Raw genomic sequence first — 25,765 nt, forward strand, 5'->3', positions numbered from 1 at the left:
AAGACTAGGACTGAACAGCCAACCTTGCCCAAGCCAATTCATAAAAGCGGAAATATTGCATAAGCCACATTGGCTCATACTGTGTTTGCACGAAATTAGCAGTATTTATTTTTTACAGTAGATTCTACTTCGGCAAGGCTGTCTGTATGTGACAAATCATTCTCGTTAAACGTTAAATTTTTATTTGACTTCTTCAGGTAACTCAGTTTTATTGATGGAAAAAAAACCAAGATAACATACGAGCATAGCATCTTCCAATTCATCTAAACAATATTCACAAGTAAACATAATCGGGTTTCAACATACAAAATTAATTTAACCACAATGACATTTTCTCCCTTTTTTTTTTGTTTCAAACTAAACTGCAAAATGTCTCCTCAAAGACAAAGAAAGTGAATTGAATAATGGAGAAAAGGGCGCATGTGTAAGGCACAATTAGATCATACCCAGTGTAATTAAGAGTCTCTTTACATTGAATACTTGCTCTTAATGAATATTATTGCTTAATAACTAAACTGGTTATGCCTATTATTTATGTCATGCAATACAAACAAGCAATATTGTGAAGTCGTTTTTAAAAGTCAAACATGCGTTCAAGGTAATTTTTTTCTTCTCATAGAACAGTCAAAATTACACATATTATGAAAGATACAAAATTGGGATAAATTTTTCAAATTCAAGATTATACTGGGAGTGTTATATTATAGCCATACATGTCAGTACAAGAATTATTTACAATAAAAATATAGCCATTTTTGTAAATCCATTTGTTAACATTCATTTTTGTTCAGGTCATTCAATAGACTCTTTTTAATTGCCTTCTGTACTTCACAATATCTTGCTATAGGAATGGACCAAAATGCTAGGCCGGGATTAAGCTCAATGATCCGTTCCTAGAAGCTAAACACTATCAACAATCATGAAGCAGACTTCACAATTTCAACAAAAACATTACAAATGTCAGTGACAGCTATACAATTTTTTCCTCTTCACTCCATCATAATACATATATATTTATAAGTTATGCAAATGTGCTAAATTGAATCAATTACTAGATTAAATTTCATTCTGTAAATAATGCAAATACTAATTGTTAATCAAATTCTACATTTGAGAGGCTTTTTCAAAATATAATATCTCTAACATGACAGTTTTTTGTTTTGTTTTTTCTCATCTATATCCATGCAGAGTGCTTTAACGGCTGCATACCTGTGCAGATATTTTGATAACTCTATGTCGGGTAAAGTTACCAAAATAATCAACACAGAAACAGCATCATGCATTATCACTTTTTTATCTGTCATGATCAACTACACATTTTAATTCAGGTAGTGATTCATTTTTTTTTAGAATTCACATTTGGTGAAAATACACCACTTCCGTTTTTCTTTCTTCTTCAATTCTTGTCATGCCTCTTTGTCATATGTAATGAAAATAAATAAATATAAACTATGCGGATATGAAAAATAAAGAGCACCATCACAAAAATGGATGCATCTTTATATTTAACTTTTCTCTGGAATTGATTTATGAAATAGGAATTTCAATTCTCCGTAAGGTTCTTTAATTCTGCATAAAAGTAAAATAATAATTCTAACCCTGTGTCTTAAACATAGATAAACAAATGTGCAGGTAACTTGTATAAGGCACTCTTTTTTATCAAACATTCATTTGGATCAGAAAACTGGTTCAACATTTACATGTGTACAAAAATGTGATATCATACATCAAAACTAATAATTTTGCGATGAAATCAGACAAATAAGTCTCCAACATGAAAATGAAATGAAAAATGAATAAATTTGATAGTAATAAAAGATGACTCAATGCAGTCCAAAAGCAAGGTTCTTAAACAGCTTTTATTAGAAAGGGATAAAATCCACACCCCTTACCCAGTGTTCACTCTCATGTGGAATTGTTTACAAATATTGAAGAAGAAAAATTGTCCAGAAGAAAAATTAGGGGGATGAATGGATTTTGAAAGACTTTTCAATAAAGGTGATGAAAGTAAATCTGTAATGTGAGATGGAATTCTCTTTGCCCTTCCCCCTCCACCGATGACCACAACACATCTGGTCACATAACTAAAAAATGTGTCGGAGGTCCAAGGTGAAGCGATAGTTCTCTTTATTTAAGGGATTGTTACACAAGGCTTTCGGCCAACGTTTACAGGAAAAGCAATCCTTTCACTGGGAAAGGGGCGTGAAGGCATCAAATCAAGTATTTACTCCATTATCTAGCATTCCTTGTATAAAAGTGGGTAATTGAAAATATAAGCTTTCAATATATGATTTATTTTGAATGAATGACATCTTTCAATAAAAACTCACATAACTTTATTGGCATTACAAAGGGAGCATACAAATTGTTCACAATTCAATGAATTTTGTACCAACCTTATGGATCCATCATAAGAGAAATTGGATGATTGTAATTTTGTTTGATAAAAAAAAACCAGAGTGAATATCACTTTAAATAGTATCTGATAATTTGAAGCTTCGCAATCTAAAATCCATAAGTGTTACTTGTACAATTTTGACATTTATTATTGGTCCTTTTTTGTTAAAATAATGCCCCAAACTACCATTGTTTTCCAATTTTCAAAAGACCTTTATGCACTTATAAGAAAAGGTTAAATTCAATTACCCATTTGTTAGACTTTTCAAGAAAATAACGTTATTAATCATTTAAAAAATAATATGTTCTAGTACAACTGAAATAGCAACTGAATGTTTCAACATTTGTAAACAAAATTATATAGACAAATAAACTTACATATTTTTTAAATATTGAACAGCTGTACATGGTATAACTGACTATGTTGCTGTACAGTCTTGTTGGTTTAGGACATCCAGCAAGTGAGTGGTTGATGCCGGTTTTCCTCATTCACTTAGCCTCTGCTCGGGTGTCCCTGATGATGCAGTTGTGACCGGTTGGACTGGTACAGGTTGGATTCCTCCTGGCATAGCTTGGGTCATGGGGTGGCCCTGCATTGGGAAAGGTACAGTAGGAAATGGCTGATAATTGCTAACAGGGTACATTCCAGAAAGTTGCACACTCTGAGGGGGCATACGGGGGTGAACATAGAACATGGGTTGTTGGACAGGTGGGACCATGCTTGAGGTAGTAGGGGCAATGACCATGCTAGGGTGGGTGAACATGTAAGGTAAGCCTGCCACAGGGGGTTGCCCAGGGACTGAGGATTGTTGGGATGGTACACTTGAGGTAGCAGTGGTTAGATTCGTGGATGTCTGCACTGCCTGCAGTTGTACTGCCTGCATCTGTTGTCTAAGGAGCCTCATTTCCTGCTGTTGCTGCAGAAGTAACTTCTGAAGGTCCATCTTTTCCATAGCCATGAATTCTTTGACATCATCTGGAAGGGACTCATCACTTGCCGAGGGCTGAGTAGAGAGGTTCGTCATAGAGCTTGATAACCCTGATGATTCCTTCAAGGATGAAGTTCTACTGACCCTACTATCAGGTAAGAATGCTTTGCTTTTCACATTGACACGCCCAAACAGTTTATCTTCCAGGCTTGCTGTACTTGCATGACCGTGCTTCCACAAAGGTTTATTACTTGAAATGATAGCATCAGGTTCAACAGATGAAGATATATCAGAGAAACCAGAATCCATTCTTGGAATCACAGTTGTTGTCGACACATCAGACATGTCATTTTCAGATGAACTATCCTTGTCTGAAAAATCATCAGTAGAGCTTAGTGGGAAGAGACCTCTCTTAGCTACATATGACCGTTTCTTCTGTTTTCTTATCATCCTTGCTTGATTTGCCAGACTCGGGGACATATTCCAAGGAACATCTATTGTTGAAGCATCTGTTAATGTGGTATCAGTGTCCTCCCCTGCACAATCACTTTCATTAATCATGTTACGGACAGCAGTCCAATCAAAGTCAATATTGGGACTAGATCTTGCTTTGCGTCTCTTTTCCCGCAGTCTTGCCTTAGCCTCCGAGTCCCTCAAAGTTATAGTGGAGTCATCTCTAAGGTTTGGAGCAGATTTTGTTTGAACGTGGATTGAACTCGTCCTTGCATCAACTAAGGAGTTCTGAGCTTTTATCACATTAAGAATACTTTGGGTTCGCTGGTGAATTTCCCTGAAACGAGTCAAGTGATTAGTGTCATCTGATTTAATCTTGTCTTCATCTGACCCACTAGACTTTTGTCTCATATTTTGTAACATTTCCTTTGTATCATCTGTTGACTGATCAGACAAAATTTCAACAGTGTCTAGTAGTTCTTCCTCTGTCATTTGTGTCTTATGCAATTGACTTTTCTGGTTATCTGTGAAATCTGAAACAACTTCAGTCGGTTGCCCTGTCTCAACTGTGATCATCCCATTGTCTTCTGTTCCTACTGTAGTATCCTGATCTGTAGTTTCAGAAATAGCACTCACACCATTTGGTGAAGAAGCAGATTTTGGGATAATTACTCCACTGGCTACCTGGGTGATACTAATGTCAGTATCAACAGGATTTCTGGACAATCGTCTGATATTTTTCCTTGCCTGCATAATCAAGTTAAAATGTTCTTCTTCATGCTCATCCTCAACCTTTCTGGGTCTGGACTCATAGGCTTTACTTTTTTCTTCTGCTTCAGTTTTTTTCTTTTTCAATGCCTCTTTCCAGGGTACATTAGTAGACGAGTTTGCTTTTGTGTTATCAGTGTTTGCATCTTTCATTTTACTCTCAGATGCAGTTTTAACCTTGGTAGTTTTCAGCTTGACATCTTTCCATGGTACAGATACTTTTTCATCTGTTTCTTGCTTTTTTTTAGTTTGTGGAACTGAACTGGAAATCTTATTGTCATCTGTTTTCTCATTGCTTTTCCGCTTCATCAACGAATCTTTCCACCACACCTCAGATTTAGCTTCATCAGTTTTGATTGGGTCATTGTAAGATTTCTTGGCATCAAATGAAGTCTTCTTTTTAAGTACATCCCTCCATGGACTGGCGACATCTGAACCTGCAGGCATGGTTGAACTTGTCAGTTGTCTGGGTTTCTCTTCAACTTTATCCTTCAAAGCCACATGAGTTTGGTCAGGCCTTACTTTCGGCAACCTTTTTGATGCTCTACTTAAGTTTTCTGATTCGGGCTGCATTTTATCTTGTCCGAACATATTAAGTGTGCTTCTGACCATACTGCGACTTGCAAGCTTAGCCAGTTCTTTTTGGTCCTGTGTGAGAGGTTTCCCTGTGCTACTGTGTTCTTGGGTATGTGTTCCCCTATTGTTTCTACTCTTCAGAACATCCCATCCACTCTGCTTTTCTTTTGCTGAGGGTGGTGTCTCAGGAGAGCTGCCTGCTATCTCAATATTTTTTCCTCTGTCAATTGTATTGTCTTTACTTGTAATTGTGAAATCTGAAACTATTTCATTAGCTCCAGTCAACAGGACATGCCTTTGCTCACGGTCCGTGTCTTGTTGTATGTCGGGTGATATTCTGCACTCTTTCCTTGTGTGAATGTTTGGTGTGGTGCTTTTATTTCCGTCTTGTATTGTTGATTGAACCATGTCTACTTTCCCTGACAGAATGTCTGGTTCAGTAGTTTCATCTTGTTTTGCAGATATAGGCGAGTGCCCTCTTTCAGACATGGCATGCATGAACTCAGAATCGTCTAGTGTATCTTGTTCCACCATTGCTTGGAGCTTGTCTTCATCATTTTCTTTTTTATTTTCTATATTTTCAGTGACATCCTCTGATACATTGTGATCAGTTTCCTCTTCCATGTGCAAGCTAGCTTCAAACAATATTCCACTTTTGTGTTCAGTCCGTGTATTCTCAAATTCTGTTTTATCATTCATCTCCTCACTTTCAACCGAGTTGCCCATCTCAGTATCCTGTCTGTGATTACCTGTATCAATGGGAGCCCCCATTAAATGAGACAATCCTTCCCGCAGCATTCTCCGATTATCGACAGACCTGTCACGTTTCAGTATCGCAGCACCTTTAGCCATGTCAAGGGCAAGAGATGTGCCAGATCCACTTCTCTTATCAATATCTTTCAGCGAGATTGACTTTCTCCGAACATAAGGCAGGTCTTCTTCCTGTTGCAATGCACTTTGACCATCAATGTCAAGCACTTCTACTGGAAAAGAAGCATCCTGTCTAGTATTTTCAGTCCTATTTGTAACATTTTCGTTTGGTTTGGTTTCTTTGACCTCTCTTTTGATAGATGCGACCTCCATAGTTTTGCTAACCACTGTTCCAGTTTCTCTCGAGGCTTTCATAGTCCGCGAATCATCTGATAAATCTCCAGAGATGTTACTCGATGGAATATTACCTGTAGAATATTCTCGCAGGATTTCTCCAAGAAGGGAGTCACCAGATGTTTCTGATTGCCATTTCTCTGATTCCACTTTTTTTTTTGGAGAATCTCCAGTTGGTAAAATAACATCTGGTTCATCTTCTCCAGTAATAACATCCAGTCCTAAAGTCATGTTATGAGGCGTTGGTTGGTGCACCTCAACAGGTTGGTTAATAGGCACATAAGCTTCTGCAGAGACAGGCTCTTCGGATTGGTCAGTTTCAGCAGCAGAAGCACTAACACGTTTGGGTTTAGGGGGTGGTGCACCATATGGGAGTGGCATGCTCTTCACAACTTCATAAATTTCATGCATATTTTCATGATGAATGCTATCTTCTTCATCAACACCAACTGGCAGAGCAGTTGATGATGATGAAGAGGGACAAAAATCAGGTAGAGGTTTGACAGACAACACACGTGCACTCGCATTCAAAGGGGAGGGTTGTGCAGACTGAGGGTGCTCACATGAAACTTCACCAACAGTGGAACTTACCGTGACTTTTTCTGTTGCTGGCATCTCTATCCTAGGAATCTTGTCCTGTGGCACTGAGGCTGGAGACGTTGTCGATTTCGATGCTGTTACTGGCACAGGCTCAAGTGATGTAGTTGATGGCCAAGAACATTCTGAGATGGAATCATGAGATAATGAAGCTGGTCTTTCTGCTGGAGGTAAAGGGGCTCTCCTCTTCTTGTTTCTGCTCTTTGGTACTTCTACTGTTTCTGCTGCTGCTTCTGGTGACCTTGGAAGAAATTCTGCCCTAGAGTACTGTGAGGGTACTGTGACTTGTTGGGATGGTGCGGCATCTGTCCTGCTTTGAAGTTCCGATAGAGGCTTGCGCTGTTCGTCGCTGGGTCTCCCTTCTGCAGCTTCAGCCGGAATTTCCAGCATGACATCACGCGGCTTCCTCTTGCCTCCAAATAATTTGCCAAGACCTCTTCTCTTTGCTTTGTCACTAGAATCTTTATGTTTTCCTCCAGACTTCCAATGAGGCGAACTCGTTCCTGCAGCTCCTGGTACCTCATCATCATTTGCATTATTATTGTGATTCTCTTGTACTTCAACATCATCTGAATTGTTGTTGTTAACATTTAGGATATTGCTATTGTTATTATTTGAGTTTGGGTTTTCTTCTTTATCATCTTTATCTGAATCTGAATCAAGTCCAATTGCTTCCTTGACTTTTGAGAAAAAACCTTCTGAATCGGAGGAAGAACTTGAAGATGATGAAGATTCATTACCTATCCCAATGGCTCCAAGTAAACTGAATCCAGATTTTTTCTCTTTCTTGGCTTTCTTCTTCTTTTTCTTTTCTTTCTTTCCCCCACCTACACCAAGGCTACCTCCAATGCTAACGCCACCCCCAGGCATATCTACATTGATACCAGCACCTGCATCACCACCTGCCGAGATATCTGCGCCCACAGTGCCATCACCACCAATGGATGCAGAAGGAATGTTGGAAGATAAATCACCCTCAGTACTAACGTCTCCACCTAGGCCTAACTTCACATCACCCTTTCCTTCTGCATCAACACCACCGATGCCGAGGCTGCCACTGCCAATACCTCCGATTCCACCTCCAAATCCTCCCATGTGCATATTAGATTCTCCCCCAATGCCCCCTTGGCCATCAATACTGATGTCTGGCTTGTCAACATTGGCATCTACGTCTACTCCTCCTGATCCACCAAGACCTCCTCCAAGGCTACCACTCAGTCCTCCTCCGCCCATGCTGAAGTCTGGTTTATCAACATTAGCCTCAACATTTATTCCTCCTCCGCCAATGCCGAATCCTCCTCCTGATGAGCCAATTTCTGGTTTTTCAGCATTAGCATCTATATCTAGTCCTCCACTTAGGCCTCCTCCAAGGCTAACGTCTGGTTTTCCAACACTAGCATCTAGGTCTGCTCCTCCTCCCATACTGAAATCTGGTTTGTCAACATTAGAACTAATATCTAGACTTCCATCTCCACCCATATCTCCTCCGATTCCAATTTTACCTCCTACATCAGCATCAGGTTTTGGAATATCTACTTCAGCATCTCCTCCTCCAAAGCCAAAACCAAAACCAAATCCTTTACCCTTCTTTTTCTTCTCCTTTTTAGATTTTTTCTTTCCTTCTGAGTCGCTGGAATCTGAACTGCTAGAACTGCTGGAACCATCCTTAGATTTGCCAAAGCCAAATCCAAAACCAAATTTTCCTTTTTTATCAGCATCAGCATCAGCATCTCCACCCAGGTCACCGCCTCCTCCAATGCTAACATCTGGTTTATCAACAGAAATTCCTCCTCCCAGTTCACCTCCTCCTCTTAGGTTGATGTCTGGTTTTCCAACACCAGCATCTACTCCTCCACCCAGACCTCCAAATTCTCCTCCAAGGTTGATGTCTGGTTTTCCAACATTAGCATCTACGTCTACTCCTCCTGATCCACCAAGACCTCCTCCAAGGCTTCCACTCAGTCCTCCTCCGCCCATGCTGAAGTCTGGTTTATCAACATTAGCCTCAACATTTATTCCTCCTCCGCCAATGCCGAATCCTCCTCCTGATGAGCCAATTTCTGGTTTTTCAGCATTAGCATCTATATCTAGTCCTCCACTTAGGCCTCCTCCAAGGCTAAGGTCTGGTTTTCCAACACTAGCATCTAGGTCTGCTCCTCCTCCCATACTGAAATCTGGTTTGTCAACATTGGCATCTACGTCTACTCCTCCTGATCCACCAAGACCTCCTCCAAGGCTTCCACTCAGTCCTCCTCCGCCCATGCTGAAGTCTGGTTTATCAACATTAGCCTCAACATTTATTCCTCCTCCGCCAATGCCGAATCCTCCTCCTGATGAGCCAATTTCTGGTTTTTCAGCATTAGCATCTATATCTAGTCCTCCACTTAGGCCTCCTCCAAGGCTAATGTCTGGTTTTCCAACACTAGCATCTAGGTCTGCTCCTCCTCCCATACTGAAATCTGGTTTGTCAACATTAGAACTAATATCTAGACTTCCATCTCCACCCATATCTCCTCCGATTCCAATTTTACCTCCTACATCAGCATCAGGTTTTGGAATGTCTACTTCAGCATCTCCTCCTCCAAAGCCAAAACCAAAACCAAATCCTTTACCCTTCTTTTTCTTCTCCTTTTTAGATTTTTTCTTTCCTTCTGAGTCGCTGGAATCTGAACTGCTAGAACTGCTGGAACCATCCTTAGATTTGCCAAAGCCAAATCCAAAACCAAATTTTCCTTTTTTATCAGCATCAGCATCAGCATCTCCACCCAGGTCACCGCCTCCTCCAATGCTAACATCTGGTTTATTAACAGAAATTCCTCCTCCCAGTTCACCTCCTCCTCTTAGGTTGATGTCTGGTTTTCCAACACCAGCATCTACTCCTCCACCCAGACCTCCAAATCCTCCTCCAAGGTTGATGTCTGGTTTTCCAACATTAGCATCTACGTCTACTCCTCCTGATCCACCAAGACCTCCTCCAAGGCTTCCACTCAGTCCTCCTCCGCCCATGCTGAAGTCTGGTTTATCAACATTAGCCTCAACATTTATTCCTCCTCCGCCAATGCCGAATCCTCCTCCTGATGAGCCAATTTCTGGTTTTTCAGCATTAGCATCTATATCTAGTCCTCCACTTAGGCCTCCTCCAAGGCTAAGGTCTGGTTTTCCAACACTAGCATCTAGGTCTGCTCCTCCTCCCATACTGAAATCTGGTTTGTCAACATTGGCATCTACGTCTACTCCTCCTGATCCACCAAGACCTCCTCCAAGGCTTCCACTCAGTCCTCCTCCGCCCATGCTGAAGTCTGGTTTATCAACATTAGCCTCAACATTTATTCCTCCTCCGCCAATGCCAAATCCTCCTCCTGATGAGCCAATTTCTGGTTTTTCAGCATTAGCATCTATATCTAGTCCTCCACTTAGGCCTCCTCCAAGGCTAATGTCTGGTTTTCCAACACTAGCATCTAGGTCTGCTCCTCCTCCCATACTGAAATCTGGTTTGTCAACATTAGAACTAATATCTAGACTTCCATCTCCACCCATATCTCCTCCGATTCCAATTTTACCTCCTACATCAGCATCAGGTTTTGGAATGTCTACTTTAGCATCTCCTCCTCCAAAGCCAAAACCAAAACCAAATCCTTTACCCTTCTTTTTCTTCTCCTTTTTAGATTTTTTCTTTCCTTCTGAGTCGCTGGAATCTGAACTGCTAGAACTGCTGGAACCATCCTTAGATTTGCCAAAGCCAAATCCAAAACCAAATTTTCCTTTTTTATCAGCATCAGCATCTCCACCCAGGTCACCGCCTCCTCCAATGCTAACATCTGGTTTATCAACAGAAATTCCTCCTCCCAGTTCACCTCCTCCTCTTAGGTTGATGTCTGGTTTTCCAACACCAGCATCTACTCCTCCACCCAGACCTCCAAATCCTCCTCCAAGGTTGATGTCTGGTTTTCCAACATTAGCATCTACGTCTACTCCTCCTGATCCACCAAGACCTCCTCCAAGGCTTCCACTCAGTCCTCCTCCGCCCATGCTGAAGTCTGGTTTATCAACATTAGCCTCAACATTTATTCCTCCTCCGCCAATGCCGAATCCTCCTCCTGATGAGCCAATTTCTGGTTTTTCAGCATTAGCATCTATATCTAGTCCTCCACTTAGGACTCCTCCAAGGCTAATGTCTGGTTTTCCAACACTAGCATCTAGGTCTGCTCCTCCTCCCATACTGAAATCTGGTTTGTCAACATTGGCATCTACGTCTACTCCTCCTGATCCACCAAGACCTCCTCCAAGGCTTCCACTCAGTCCTCCTCCGCCCATGCTGAAGTCTGGTTTATCAACATTAGCCTCAACATTTATTCCTCCTCCGCCAATGCCGAATCCTCCTCCTGATGAGCCAATTTCTGGTTTTTCAGCATTAGCATCTATATCTAGTCCTCCACTTAGGCCTCCTCCAAGGCTAATATCAGCATCTCCACCCAGGTCACCGCCTCCTCCAATGCTAACATCTGGTTTATCAACAGAAATTCCTCCTCCCAGTGCACCTCCTCCTCTTAGGTTGATGTCTGGTTTTCCAACACCAGCATCTACTCCTCCACCCAGACCTCCAAGTCCTCCTCCAAGGCTGATCTCTGGTTTTCCAACATTAGCATCTATGTCTACTCCTCCCCCACCAAGGGATCCTCCTATTCCAATTCCTCCTCCAAGTTTAGTGTCTGATTTGGCTCCTCCACCTTCCACATCAATCTTGGGTTTTGGAATGTCTACTTTAGCATCTCCCTTTCCTCCTCCTCCAAAGCCAAAGCCAAATCCAAATCCTTTTTTACCCTTCTTCTTTTTCTTCTTTTTGGATTCTTTTTCTTCCGAGTCACTGGAATCAGAACTGCTGCTTGAGGAACTGCTAGAACTGCTGGAACCATCCTTCTTAGATTTGCCAAAGCCAAAACCAAATCCGAATCTTCCTTTCTTATCTTTCTTTGCTCCAATGTCTGGCCTGTCAATATCAATTTTTGCATCTAACCCATCTCCAGCACTGACATCTCCACCTAGTTTACCACTTCCCCCAATATCAATATCTGGCTTATCAATAGCAACATCTCCTCCAATGCCAAAGCCACCTCCACCTCCTCCGAGACTAATATCTGGTTCGTTGGCTTCAGCATCAATGTTGATTCCACTTCCAATTCCCATTTTCAGATCTGGCTTATCAATATCTAGTCCACCTCCAGCTACATTGACATCTACTTCTCCATTTGTCCCAGCACCAATTCCACCTCCAATATCAAGTTTAGGCTTGTCAACATTGACATCAAGATCACCTCCTCCGATGTTCATTCCACCCCCAAATCCGATACCTCCACCTGGCTTACTGGACTTGATGTTGGCATCTATTTCAGGTTTAACAGAAATATCCACGTCTCCATTAGCATCAATCCCTCCTGATGGAAGCTTTACATCAGCTTCGGGTGCTTTGATATCTGCATCAGCTCCTCCTGACCCTCCAAATCCAAGTTTTCCTCCAATCTTGAACTTTCCACTTTTATCTTTCTTTCCAGAGCCTTTTTTTCCTTTCTTGCCAAATCCAAATCCGAATCCACCAGATGGGGCATCAATTTCAGGACCTTTGACATCAACAGAAGCATCTGGTACATTGATTTCTGGTTTAGCAGATTTGATGTCTATGTCAACCTGAGGTTTCACAGATATGTCTGCATCACCAATGCCACTAGATGGTAGATTGATATCTCCCTTTGGTGCTTCTGCATCTATATCTGCACCTCCTGAGCCTCCAAATCCTAATTTACCACCGATCTTGAATTTTCCCTTTTTGTCCTTCTTTCCAGAGCCTCCTTTCTTGTCTTTCTTTCCAAAGCCAATGCCAAAGCCACCTGATGGTGAATCTATGTCTGGACCTTTAAGATCCACATCGGGTGAACTGGCATCTCCACTTATATTGGCATCTCCCCCTATACCCGCCGAGATTTCTGGGGCATCAAGGTCAGCATCTCCATTCACATGTCCTTTGGTTCCACCTCCTAATTTCACCTTGCCAAAGTGAAATCCCCCTTTTCCCTTTTTGCCCGAACCTTTCTTCTTGCCACCAATATTAAAGTCGCCTCCAATGTCTCCTTTAGGCCCTTCAAGGTCAATATTCGCACCTTTTATATCACCAACACCAATGTCTGCACCGATGTTAGCCTCTGGCTTGGATGCTTTTATATTAATATCTGCTTCAGGCTTGACTACATCAAGGCCAGCATCTACATCAGCAGAACCAATGGTAATGCCACCTCCACCAAGACTAACCTTGCCATCTAATCCACCACTTAGATCACTTCCACCTTTTATTACAGGTCCTTTTGCATCAATGTCTGCTCCAATGCCACCACCAAGCTTGATATCTTTCTTGTCATCATCAGAATCAGATCCTCCAAAGCCCAGATTCAGACCAAAGAAACCACCCTTTTTTTTGCTCTTTTTCTTCCCTTTACCATCAAGATTGACTTTGCCCTCTGGGGAACTCACACTCAGATCTCCTGACAAGTCTGCATCTCCACCACCTCCGAAGGAAACATCTGGACCTTTGATGTCAATTCCCATTCCTCCAGAGACATCAAGGTCAGGTTTCTTGACATTGAGACCAATTCCACCATCTCCTCCAATGCCACCTTCTATTCCACCACCAATGCCTGCAGTCACATCCAAGTCTGGTTTAGTAATATCAATGCCCTTTCCACTCGCATCTATGTCTGGACCACTTAATGATGCTTTTCCAGATGGTAGTCCAATGCCTCCTTCCAGTGTCCCTTTTCCATCCAAATCGCCACCTAGCTTGATTCCACCATCTCCTCCTAGACCGCCCTTGACTCCTATTCCTGCATCAGGTCCCTCAACGTCAATACCCCCACCAATGCCACCTTTGATTCCACCATCTACATCACCTGATAGGTCTGGTTTGTCTGCTTTCAACTTTGCATCAATATCCGGGCCACTCACGGAAATGCCACCACTTGCATTGAGATCGGGTTTATCAAGTTCCAAAGCTCCATCTATTCCTCCACCCCCATTGATATCAGTTTTAACATCTGGTAATTCTCCATTTACACCAATATTCACATTAGGCCCTCTTACATTTAAGTCACTACCGGCATCTCCACCAAGCTTTGGACCTTTGAATCCAAATCCAAAACCTCCATGTCCATCACCATCTTCATCTGAACTTGAATCAGATGATGATGAAGATGTGTGATCACCACCACCTCCAAATCCAAGCTTGAAACCACCAAATCCAAACTTTTTGCTCTTTCTTTTCTTCTTCTTCCCCTTTACACCTGCTCCAATATTGACATCTGGTGCATTTACATCAATATCTCCTTTAACATCAGCATTGATATCACCACCTAGTTTCCCTTCTGGGGCATCAAGTGAGGCACCACCACTTGGTAAATCAGCATCTCCTCCGGCCTTGAACTTGCCACCTATCCCATAGCCTTTATCTTTCTTTCCTCCTCCAGATATTTTGTACTTTCCTTTCTTTCCACCAAGGCTAAACCCAGCATCAGGAGCATCTACGTCAAGGCTGGCACCGTTAAGGGAAGCATCAGGGCCTTCAATTTTTCCACCTGACAGATCAAGATCTGGAGACTTAACATCAACTTTTCCTGCAAGGTCTGCATCTGGTTCTTTAGACCCAAACTTGAAACTTCCAAGCTTGAATTTTCCCTTTCCTTTGCTTCCTTTCTTTACTTTTGGTCCTTTAATATCTACATCAAGGTTAGCATTAGGGCCTTCATTATCAACATTTCCTACTGCTACTGTTCCTCCAAGTCCAGCTTCTCCAGAAGGCAAGTCAAAGCCTCCTCCAATATCAGGTTTGCCAGTCTTTACTTTGATATCACCTTCAGGTTTCACCACATCAACATCTGCATCTACATCAAGATCGCCTTTGCCTCCAATTCCGAAATTAGGTCCATGAATTTTGGGCATTTTTATTCCGAATCCAAATCCACCTTTACCTTTCTTTTTGCCATCGATGTCAAGATCAGGTCCACTTACATCTAGGTCTGGGCCCGAGATGTCACCTTCAACTTTTGGCATTTTAATATCAACATCAGGTCCGTTACCATCAATGTTAAGTCCTCCGCCAATTCCTCCTCCAACATCTAATCCAGCTTCTCCGGAAGGCAGATCTACTCCTCCTCCAATGTTGGGCTTGCCAGTCTTCACTTTGATATCAGCTTCTGGTTTAGCGACATCGACATCTGCATCTACATCAATATCACCTTTGCCTCCAAATCCGAAATTAGGTCCATGAAATTTGGGCATTTTCAATCCAAAGCCAAATCCACCTTTACCCTTCTTCTTTCCACCAATGTCAAGATCAGGTCCACTAACATCGAGGTCTGGACCCGAGATGTCGCCTTCAACTTTTGGCCCTTTAATATCGACATCAGGTCCTTCCCCATCAATGTCAAGGCCTCCGCCAATTCCTCCTCCAACATCAAATCCAGCTTCTCCAGAAGGCAGGTCTACTCCTCCTCCAATATCAGGCTTGCCAGTCTTTATTTTGATATCAGCTTCAGGTTTGGGGACATCGACATCTGCATCTACATCAATATCGCCTTTGCCATCACCTCCAAATCCGAATTTGGGCATTTTCAATCCAAAGCCAAATCCACCTTTACCTTTCTTCTTTCCACCGATGTCAAGATCAGGTCCACTGACATCTAGGTCTGGACCTGAGATGTCACCTTCAACTTTTGGTCCTTTAATATTGACATCAGGACCATCCCCATCAATGTTAAGTCCTCCGCCAATTCCTCCTCCAACATCTAATCCAGCTTCTCCGGAAGGCAGATCTACTCCTCCTCCAATGTTGGGCTTGCCAGTCTTCACTTTGATATCAGCTTCAGGTTTGGGGACATCCACATCTGCATCTACATCAATATCACCTTTGCCTCCAAATCCAAAATTAGGTCCATGAATTTTGGGCATTTTCAACCCAAATCCAAATCCACCTTTACCCTTCTTCTTTCCACCAATGTCAAGATCAGGTCCACTAACATCGAGGTCTGGACTCGAGATGTCACCTTCAACCTCGGGCCCTTTAATATCAAAATCAGGACCTTCTCCGCCAATGTTAAGTCCTCCGCCAATTCCTCCTCCAATGCCACCTCCAACATCTAATCCAGCTTCTCCAGAAGGCAGATCTACTCCTCCTCCAATGTCAGGTTTGCCAGTCTTTACTTTGATATCAGCTTCAGGTTTGGGGACATCGACATCTGCATCTACATCAATATCGCCTTTGCCATCACCTCCAAATCCGAATTTGGGCATTTTCAATCCAAAGCCAAATCCACCTTTACCTTTCTTCTTTCCACCGATGTCAAGATCAGGTCCACTGACATCTAGGTCTGGACCTGAGATGTCACCTTCAACTTTTGGTCCTTTAATATTGACATCAGGACCATCCCCATCAATGTTAAGGCCTCCACCAATTCCACCTCCAATTCCACCTCCAACATCTAACTCAGCTTCTCCAGAAGGCAGGTCAATTCCTCCTCCAATATCTGGCTTGCCAGCCTTCACTTTGATATCAGCTTCAGGTTTGGCAACATCGACATCTGCATCTACATCAATATCACCTTTGCCTCCAAATCCAAAATTAGGTCCATGAATTTTGGGCATTTTCAATCCAAATCCAAATCCACCTTTACCCTTCTTCTTTCCATCAATGTCAAGATCAGGTCCACTTACATCAAGGTCTGGACCTGAGATGTCACCTTCAACTTTTGGCCCTTTAATATCAAAATCAGGACCTTCTCCGTCAATGTTAAGTCCTCCGCCAATTCCTCCGCCAATTCCTCCTCCAATGCCACCTCCAACATCTAATCCAGCTTCTCCAGAAGGCAGATCTACTCCTCCTCCAATGTCAGGTTTGCCAGTCTTTACTTTGATATCAGCTTCAGGTTTGGGGACATCGACATCTGCATCTACATCAATATCGCCTTTGCCATCACCTCCAAATCCGAATTTGGGCATTTTCAATCCAAAGCCAAATCCACCTTTACCCTTCTTCTTTCCATCAATGTCAAGATCAGGTCCACTTACATCGAGGTCTGGACCCGAGATGTCACCTTCAACTTTTGGCCCTTTAATGTCAACATCAGGTCCGTCACCATCAATGTTAAGTCCTCCGCCAATTCCTCCTCCAACATCTAATCCAGCTTCTCCGGAAGGCAGATCTACTCCTCCTCCAATGTTGGGCTTGCCAGTCTTCACTTTGATATCAGCTTCTGGTTTTGCGACATCGACATCTGCATCTATATCAATATCACCTTTGCCTCCAAATCCGAAATTAGGCCCATGAAATTTGGGCATTTTCAATCCAAAGCCAAATCCACCTTTACCCTTCTTCTTTCCACCAATGTCAAGATCAGGTCCACTTATATCGAGGTCTGGACCCGAGATGTCGCCTTCAACTTTTGGCCCTTTAATATCGACATCAGGTCCTTCCCCATCAATGTCAAGGCCTCCGCCAATTCCTCCTCCAACATCAAATCCAGCTTCTCCAGAAGGCAGGTCTACTCCTCCTCCAATATCAGGCTTGCCAGTCTTCACTTTGATATCAGCTTCGGGTTTGGCGACATCGACATCTGCATCAATATCACCTTTGCCTCCAAATCCGAAATTAGGTCCATGAATTTTGGGCATTTTCAATCCAAATCCAAATCCACCCTTGCCCTTCTTCTTTCCACTGATGTCAAGATCAGGTCCACTAACATCGAGGTCTGGACTTGACATGTCACCTTCAACTTTTGGCCCCTCGACATCAACACCAGCACCAGCGCCTCCTATTGAAAGATCAGCATCTGGGCCTTTGCCATCAATATTTATCCCGCCTTCAAGTCCTCCTCCAATTCCTGCTCCTCCATCCAGTCCACCTCCAATATCTGGTCCCTCTGCTTTTAGTTTGGCATCTATTTCAGGTGCATCAATATCAACACCTGCATTGAGGTCAACATCCCCTTTACCATGACCTCCAAACCCATGGAATTTGGGCATTTTTATGCCAAATCCAAATGAACCTTTGTGTTTTTTGTTTTTCTTCTTTCCACTGCCCCTGCCTTTGAATTTGGGACTTTTTAGGTCAGCATCAGGTCCATCAAAAGAAACATCTCCTTTAGGAAGGTCATTATCAACATCGATTCCTGCTCCACCACTGACATTTAAGCCAACTCCTCCAGATGGAATGTCTACATCTCCACTGAATTCAGCATCAGGTTTCTTTATTTCAACATCTCCATCTATATCAAGATCTCCTTTGCCTTTGCCTGAAAATCCGAAATTAGGTCCATGCAATTTGGGCATTTTTAATCCAAATCCAAATCCACCTTTGCCCTTCTTCTTTCCACCAATATCAAGATCATGTCCACTTACATCTAGGTCTGGACCCGAAATGTCACCTTCAACTTTTGGTCCTTTAAAATCAACATCAGGACCATCCCCATCAATGTTAAGGCCTCCACCAATTCCACCTCCAACATCAAATCCAGCTTCTCCAGAAGGCAGGTCTACTCCTCCTCCAATATCAGGCTTGCCAGTCTTCACTTTGATATCAGCTTCAGGTTTGGGGACATCGACATCTGCATCTACATCAATATCACCTTTGCCATCACCTCCAAATCCGAATTTAGGCATTTTCAACCCAAAGCCAAATCCGCCTTTACCCTTCTTCTTTCCACCAATGTCAAGATCAGGTCCACTTACATCGAGGTCTGGACCCGAGATGTCACCTTCAACTTTTGGCCCTTTAATATCAACATCAGGTCCGTCACCATCAATGTTAAGTCCTCCGCCAATCCCTCCTCCAATTCCTCCTCCAACATCTAATCCAGCTTGTCCGGAAGGCAGATCTACTCCTCCAATGTGAGGCTTACCAGTCTTCACTTTGATATCGGCTTCTGGTTTGGCAACATCAACATCTGCATCTACATCAATATCACCTTTGCCATCACCTCCAAATCCGAATTTAGGCATTTTCAATCCAAAGCCAAATCCGCCTTTACCCTTCTTCTTTCCACCAATGTCAAGATCAGGTCCACTTACATCAAGGTCTGGGCCCGATATGTCACCTTCAAATTTTGGCCCTTTCATGTCGACTTCAGGACCTTCCCCGCCAATGTTTAGTCCTCCGCCAATTCCTCCTCCAATTCCACCTCCAACATCTAATCCAGCTTCTCCAGAAGGCAGGTCTACTCCTCCTCCAATATCAGGCTTGCCAGTCTTCACTTTGATATCAGCTTCAGGTTTGACAACGTTGACATCAGCATCTACATCAATATCACCTTTGCCATCACCCCCAAATCCGAATTTGGGCATTTTCAATCCAAAGCCAAATCCACCTTTGCCCTCCTTTCCATCAATGTCGAGATCAGGTCCACTTACATCGAGGTCTGGACCCGAGATTTCACCTTCAACTTTTGGCCCTTTAATGTCAACATCAGGTCCATCGCCATCAATACTAAGTCCCCCTCCGATCTTTCCACCAATTCCTCCTCCAACATCTAATCCAGCTCCTCCAGAAGGCAGATCTACTCCTCCTTCAATATCTGGCTTGCCAGTCTTCACTTTTATATTAGTTTCAGGTTTGGGGACATCGACATCTGCATCAACATCAATATCACCTTTGCCATCACCTCCAAATCCAAATTTGGGCATTTTCAATCCAAAGCCAAATCCACCTTTACCCTTCTTTCCATCAATGTCGAGATCAGGTCCATTTACATCGAGGTCTGGACCCGAGATGTCACCTTCAACTTTTGGCCCTTTAATGTCAACATCAGGTCCGTCACCATCAATGTTAAGTCCTCCGCCAATTCCTCCTCCAACATCTAATCCAGCTTCTCCGGAAGGTAGGTCTACTCCTCCAATATCAGGCTTGCCAGTCTTCACTTTGATATCAGCTTCAGGTTTGGGGACATCGACATCTGCATCTACATCAATATCACCTTTGCCTCCAAATCCGAAATTTGGTCCATGAATTTTGGGCATTTTCAAGCCGAATCCAAATCCGCCTTTGCCCTTCTTCTTTCCACTGATGTCAAGATCAGGTCCACTTACATCTAGGTCTGGACTCGAGATATCACCTTCAACTGTTGGTCCCTCAACACCAGCACCAGCACCTCCAATCGAAAGATCAGCATCTGGGCCTTTGCCATCAACATTTATCCCACCTTCAACTCCTCCTCCAATTCCTGCTCCTCCATCCAGTCCACCTCCAATATCTGGTCCCTCGGCTTTTAGTTTGGCATCTATTTCAGGTGCATCAATATCAACACCTGCATTGACATCAACGTCCCCTTTACCATGACCTCCGAACCCATGGAATTTGGGCATTTTAATGCCAAATCCAAATGAACCTTTGTGCTTTTTCTTTCCACTGCCTCGTCCTTTTACTTTTGGACCCTTCACACTAACATCAGGTCCATCTATCTCTCCTTTTGGTAGGTCAGCATCAATGCCACCTTTTGCCCCACCACTGACATCTAAGCCAACTCCTCCTGATGGAAGATCTGCATCTCCACTGGCATCAATATTCAACCCTCCACCAATTCCTCCTCCAATGTCGGGCTTTTCAGTCTTAATGTCGATATCAGCTTCAGGTTTGTCAACATTCACATTTCCACCCACATCAATATCACCTTTGCCACCACCACCAAAACTGAAGTTAGGTGCATTAAACTTTGGCATTTTCAGTCCAAATCCAAACCCTTTACTTTTTTTCTTTCCACTTCCACTGATGTTAAGGTCTGGTCCATCTATATCTAGGTCGGGGTCAGAAATATCACCTTCAACTTTTGGTCCTTTTATGTCAACATCTGGACCTTTGGCATCAATGTCTATTTCTCCAGTACCACCTCCTATTCCTCCACCGATGCCACCTCCAACATCGATTCCTACTCCTCCTGATGGCAATTTTGCACTTCCTCCCATATTGATGTCAGGTTTCGCAGATTTGATGTTGATATCAGCTTCGGGAGTGGCAATATCAAGATCTGGACCCTTGACACCAATACCAGCTCCCCCTTGAAGACCACCTCCTATTCCCCCAGAAGGTGCTTTAAAGTCACCATCAACTCCACCATCAATTCCTCCTCCAATATTTAATCCAACTCCTCCAGATGGCAGGTCAATGTCTCCACCGACCTTTGGTTTGGCAGTTTTTACATTAACATCAACTTCAGGCTTGGCAACATCAAGATCTGCATCAACCCCAGCTCCACCATCACCTCCAAACTTGGGTCCTTTGAAGCCGAATCCAAACTTTCCCTTCTTTTTCCCTCCTGCATCGACATCTCCCTTAAGCTTTGGGGTATCAATGTCAACATCAGCTCCAGCCTTGAGATCAGAATCAGCCTCCATTTTAGCATCTCCTCCACCGCCAAAGTTGAAGTCAAATTTAGGGAACTTGAAACTAAACCCACCTTTCTTTTTTCTCTTCTTTGGTTTTACTCCAAGATCCATATCAAAGTCCGCATCTGGAGCATCAACCTTGCCTCCGATTCCGATCCCACCTGATGGCAAGGAAGGACCATCTACGTCTCCTTTCATTTCTATACCACCAGAGGGTAAATCAGCACCTACATCTCCAGCTCCTCCAAGGCTTCCTTTTATACCAATGCCTCCTGATGGAATGTCTGTATCTCCACCTATCTTTACTCCTCCAGATGGTAATTTACCTCCAATATCCCCTCCTCCACCAAGTCCTAGGCTTCCTTTGGGCATCTTCACATCTCCACCAGTCTTGAGGTCTCCAGATGGCATGTCCATTCCGCCACCTAGACCACCTCCAATACCTCCTCCAATTTTGATACCAGCAGATGGTAATTCACCTCCAATTTCCCCTCCTCCACCAAGTCCTATGCTCCCTTCGGGCATCTTTACGTCTCCACCAGCCTTGAGGTCTCCAGATGGCATGTCCATTCCGCCACCAAAACCACCTCCAATACCTCCTCCAATGTTGACACCTGCAGATGGTAATTTACCTCCAATATCCCCTCCTCCACCAAATCCCATGCTCCCTTTGGGCATCTTTACATCTCCACCAGCCTTGAGGTCTCCAGATGGCATGACCATTCCACCACCTAAACCACCTCCAATACCTCCTCCAATGTTGACACCTGCAGATGGTAATTTACCTCCAATATCCCCTCCTCCACCAAGTCCCATGCTCCCTTCAGGCATCTTTACGTCTCCACCAGCCTTGAGGTCTCCAGATGGCATGTCCATTCCGCCACCTAAACCACCTCCAAAACCTCCTCCAATGTTGACACCAGCAGATGGTAATTTACCTCCAATATCCCCTCCTCCACCAAGTCCTATGCTTCCTTCAGGCAACTTTACATCTCCACCAGCCTTGAGGTCTCCAGATGGCATGTCCATTCCGCCACCTAAACCACCTCCAATACCTCCAATGTTGACACCAGCAGATGGTAATTTACCTCCAATATCCCCTCTTCCACCAAGTCCCATGCTTCCTTCTGGCATCTTTACATCTCCACCAGCCTTGAGGTCTGCTGAAGGTACATCAACTCCACCACCAATGCTCCCACCTGCATCAATGCCTCCAAGACCAAAGCTTCCTTTAGGAGCATCAATTCCTCCAGATGGTATGTTCACACCGACTCCCCCTGATGTAAGATTGGCATCACCACCTGCTTTGATGCCTACTTTAGGAGCATTGATATCTATGCCTCCTCCCCCTCCAAGTCCTAATCCACCTTTAGGAGTATCAATATCTCCTCCTACATTAACACCAGCTGATGGCCCATCACCTCCAATGTTTATGCCTGCAGATGGTAGATCAGCATCAACTTTGAGTCCTCCTCCAATTCCCCCTCCAATATCTCCAGATGGCAAATCTCCTTTCATATCCAAATCTCCCGATGGTAAACCAGCTTTTACATCTGCCTTTGGACTCTTCACCTTTCCACCGAATGATGGCATTTTGAAACCAAACTTAATTCCCTTTCCTTTTCTATCTACATCAGCATCTCCCTCAAGGCCTACATTTGCATCTGATCCATTTACATCAACACCGACATCACCCCCAATACCACCACCGATTCCTCCTCCAATGTCTGGTCCTCCACCTATGGATACATCACCACTTGGAACTTCTCCCTTCACCCCACCACCAATGTTTGCATTGCCTGATCCACTGGACTTGGGTGATGGCAAGGAGAATCCAAATCCAAATCCTTTCTTTGATTTTTTTGGTTTTCCCATTTTGACTGAAGCATCCACTTCTGGTTTGACTTCCAATGATGCATCACCGGATGGTAATGATGCACCAATATTTCCACTTGGAGCATCAATATCAAGTCCAGCAGAGGCACCACCTTGCGGTAAATCAGCATCCATTTTGGCATCACCAGAAATTCCTCCTCCAAATTTGGGTCCTTTTAGTTTTATGTTTCCTTCACCCTCATCATCAGACGAGTCACTGGACGACGATGATGAATCACCACCGAATCCCAATTTTGCAAAAAAACCTGGCCTCTTCCTCTTCCGTCGTTTTGATTTGGCTCCAAGGTTCAGTGAAACATCTGCATCTGGTAAAGAAGCATCCCCACTGATGTCTCCTTTGGCTGCTGCACCTCCTTTCTTTTTGAAGACTCCTCTTGGTAATGAGCCCTTCCCTTTTTTGCCAGCATGAATGTGTGGTGCATCGACGTTTAGACTGGCATCGCCTCTTCCTCCAACATCCATATCTACATCTCCTGCTCCTCCCAGGTCAACTTTGGCTGACGGAGCGTCTCCGCTTAGACCAACACCAGCTCCTGCTGAAGCATCGGCACCAGCATTACCACTCCCCTGGTATACATTGGAAGAAAGAAAGAAAATGAAAACATTAAATCAACATTAAAAAAGAATCACTATAATGAATGTCAAGAAAAGGTGCATGATTTTGTCATGAGTATAGAATAAGGTGGTGATGTTTACAGGATTGCTCACATACAAATTTGTTCCCACGAGCTTGGGATATTTTGATGCGGGGGGGGGGGGGAGGAGATAACCTTAAGGTGATGTCATATTTTTCTTAACTGTATCATAGAAAGACTATTGTTACAATTTTGCTTTCTTCCCTTTTTTCCCTCATTTTTACCTTTTTTTCCTCAATTTTCTTCATTATTTGAAAAATATTAAGGGGGAAGCCAGCATATAAAATTAAATACATGCGCTTATACATTCAACTAGTAAGCAAAACTTACATATTCTGAAGTTGCAAGAACAATTAGATGATAAATTGGGTAGTAATTAAAATAGTATTTTAAATGTTTTTATTCATATGAGGGTTATTCTCATCCAAACATCAGGAAAGATACCTGTAAATTTTAAACAATAATTGGTTGCATTTAATTTTTTTTTAAACCCTACAATCATGATTTTTGCCCATCATATTTTTTGTGCAAACATAAACAAGATGTGTATTGCATTTACATGTATTCTAAGGTTGACCTTTATTTCCTTGTTCAGATTTTAAAATACCAGATAACACCAGCATGAAGCAGACCCTTTCAGGATAAGTTCTCAAAGTTACAAACATGTGCTGCATGGTTTGATTAGACAAAGTCACAATGCTCACACCAAACTCCTTGCTGGGTTGCGAAAGTTCTCATAATTTGCTTTCACACTGACAAAATACCTACGAATTTGGTAAAATCTCTGTGAATGTTCTTGTGAATTCGGCAAGCACCTACTATCAAGTGGGAATCTTTCACAAGGCAAAAATGTCTGGTATTTTCTGATTGGGTTAGATCAGGATAAATTTCCTGATTTGAGGTGGTTTGAATACGCCCAAGGACAGTGATTTTTTAAAAGAGAAAACAGTCAGATAAGATACTCTCCATTTTGTGTTTGTGTTTTGATTTGTGATTACAGCATATGTTTAATTGAATGCACCCAACAATTGATTCACGTCTGCCTGAAAAAATATAAAGTTCTTATAGTAATCAACCTGCAAAATACCTTTTGCATTCCTGTAAAAGAGGTTTAAAATACTTCTTTCCATATATTAAAACTTCTCAAAATATTCGTTTACATATAACATTGGGGAAACCCCTGCAAATGTAATTTTCTGTGGGTTCTACTAGGTACCACTTAATTTGTTAGTATTTGCTTTCACACTGGGAAATACCAGATATTTTCCACAATTTACAGACAGGTGAAACCAACAATTGGGATATTCTTTCAGATTCAAATTATCAGATATCTTGGTATGTGCACACTCACCCCGACAGAGAGTGATGCTGATGGTAAGCCGAATCCAACAGAAGCTGATGGTAGATCACCGCCCACTGACCCTCCTACAGACATCCCGGCACCTGAAGATTTACATATACAATGTAGAATATGTTAACATTTACAAATATAATATCGAATATGTTAACATACATACACTATACAACATCATTCATAATCATACAAAATAATGCAATTTCAAAAAGTCAACTTGAGTGTTATGGACTGGTAATTGTTTTAATAAGGAGACAGTTTTAATGAACCATTTTGTAAAGAAAATTAAGGTCAAATTTTGCTTCTGCCCCATTTGAGCATATAACAAAATCCTGTTTGAATATCAAAATCACAAATTTATTATTTCATTGACTCAAAATTACTTAAATCAACTTTGACCATTCATTATTCAAAGGCCTAATAGATATTGCCTAAACTATGTTCATTTAAAGATTCATTAAACTTTGAAATATCTTTAAACTTCAAGAACATCTTGCAGAGTATGTGTTATCACCTAAATTTACCTTTGACCTTGACTTTGACTCGGGTGCATTTAGGTAATATTTATTTATCATGAAATGTAAACATTTTATGAAATTGAAAACATAATTTTGAACCCAGTGTATTTTTCAAATCGCCTAATTGAA

General features: G+C 42.6%; 1 protein-coding gene across 1 annotated transcript in view; it reads right to left on the bottom strand.

Moving 5' to 3' along the window:
* Positions 1-177: 177 nt before the first annotated feature.
* Positions 178-25,765, bottom strand: part of LOC129265334 (neuroblast differentiation-associated protein AHNAK-like) — a 33,467-nt gene continuing 7,879 nt past the window's right edge. The window contains exons 3-5 of the mRNA XM_064102363.1: positions 25,116-25,207; positions 6,819-23,696; positions 178-2,987 (exon numbers count right to left, since the gene is read on the bottom strand). Of these exons, the coding sequence (XP_063958433.1) occupies positions 2,883-2,987; positions 6,819-23,696; positions 25,116-25,199 (17,067 nt within the window). The 5' untranslated portion in view covers positions 25,200-25,207 and the 3' untranslated portion in view covers positions 178-2,882. The remainder of the gene's footprint in view (positions 2,988-6,818; positions 23,697-25,115; positions 25,208-25,765) is intronic.

Source organism: Lytechinus pictus, chromosome 7 (genome assembly GCF_037042905.1).
Source record: "Lytechinus pictus isolate F3 Inbred chromosome 7, Lp3.0, whole genome shotgun sequence".
Classification (NCBI taxonomy): domain Eukaryota; kingdom Metazoa; phylum Echinodermata; class Echinoidea; order Temnopleuroida; family Toxopneustidae; genus Lytechinus; species Lytechinus pictus.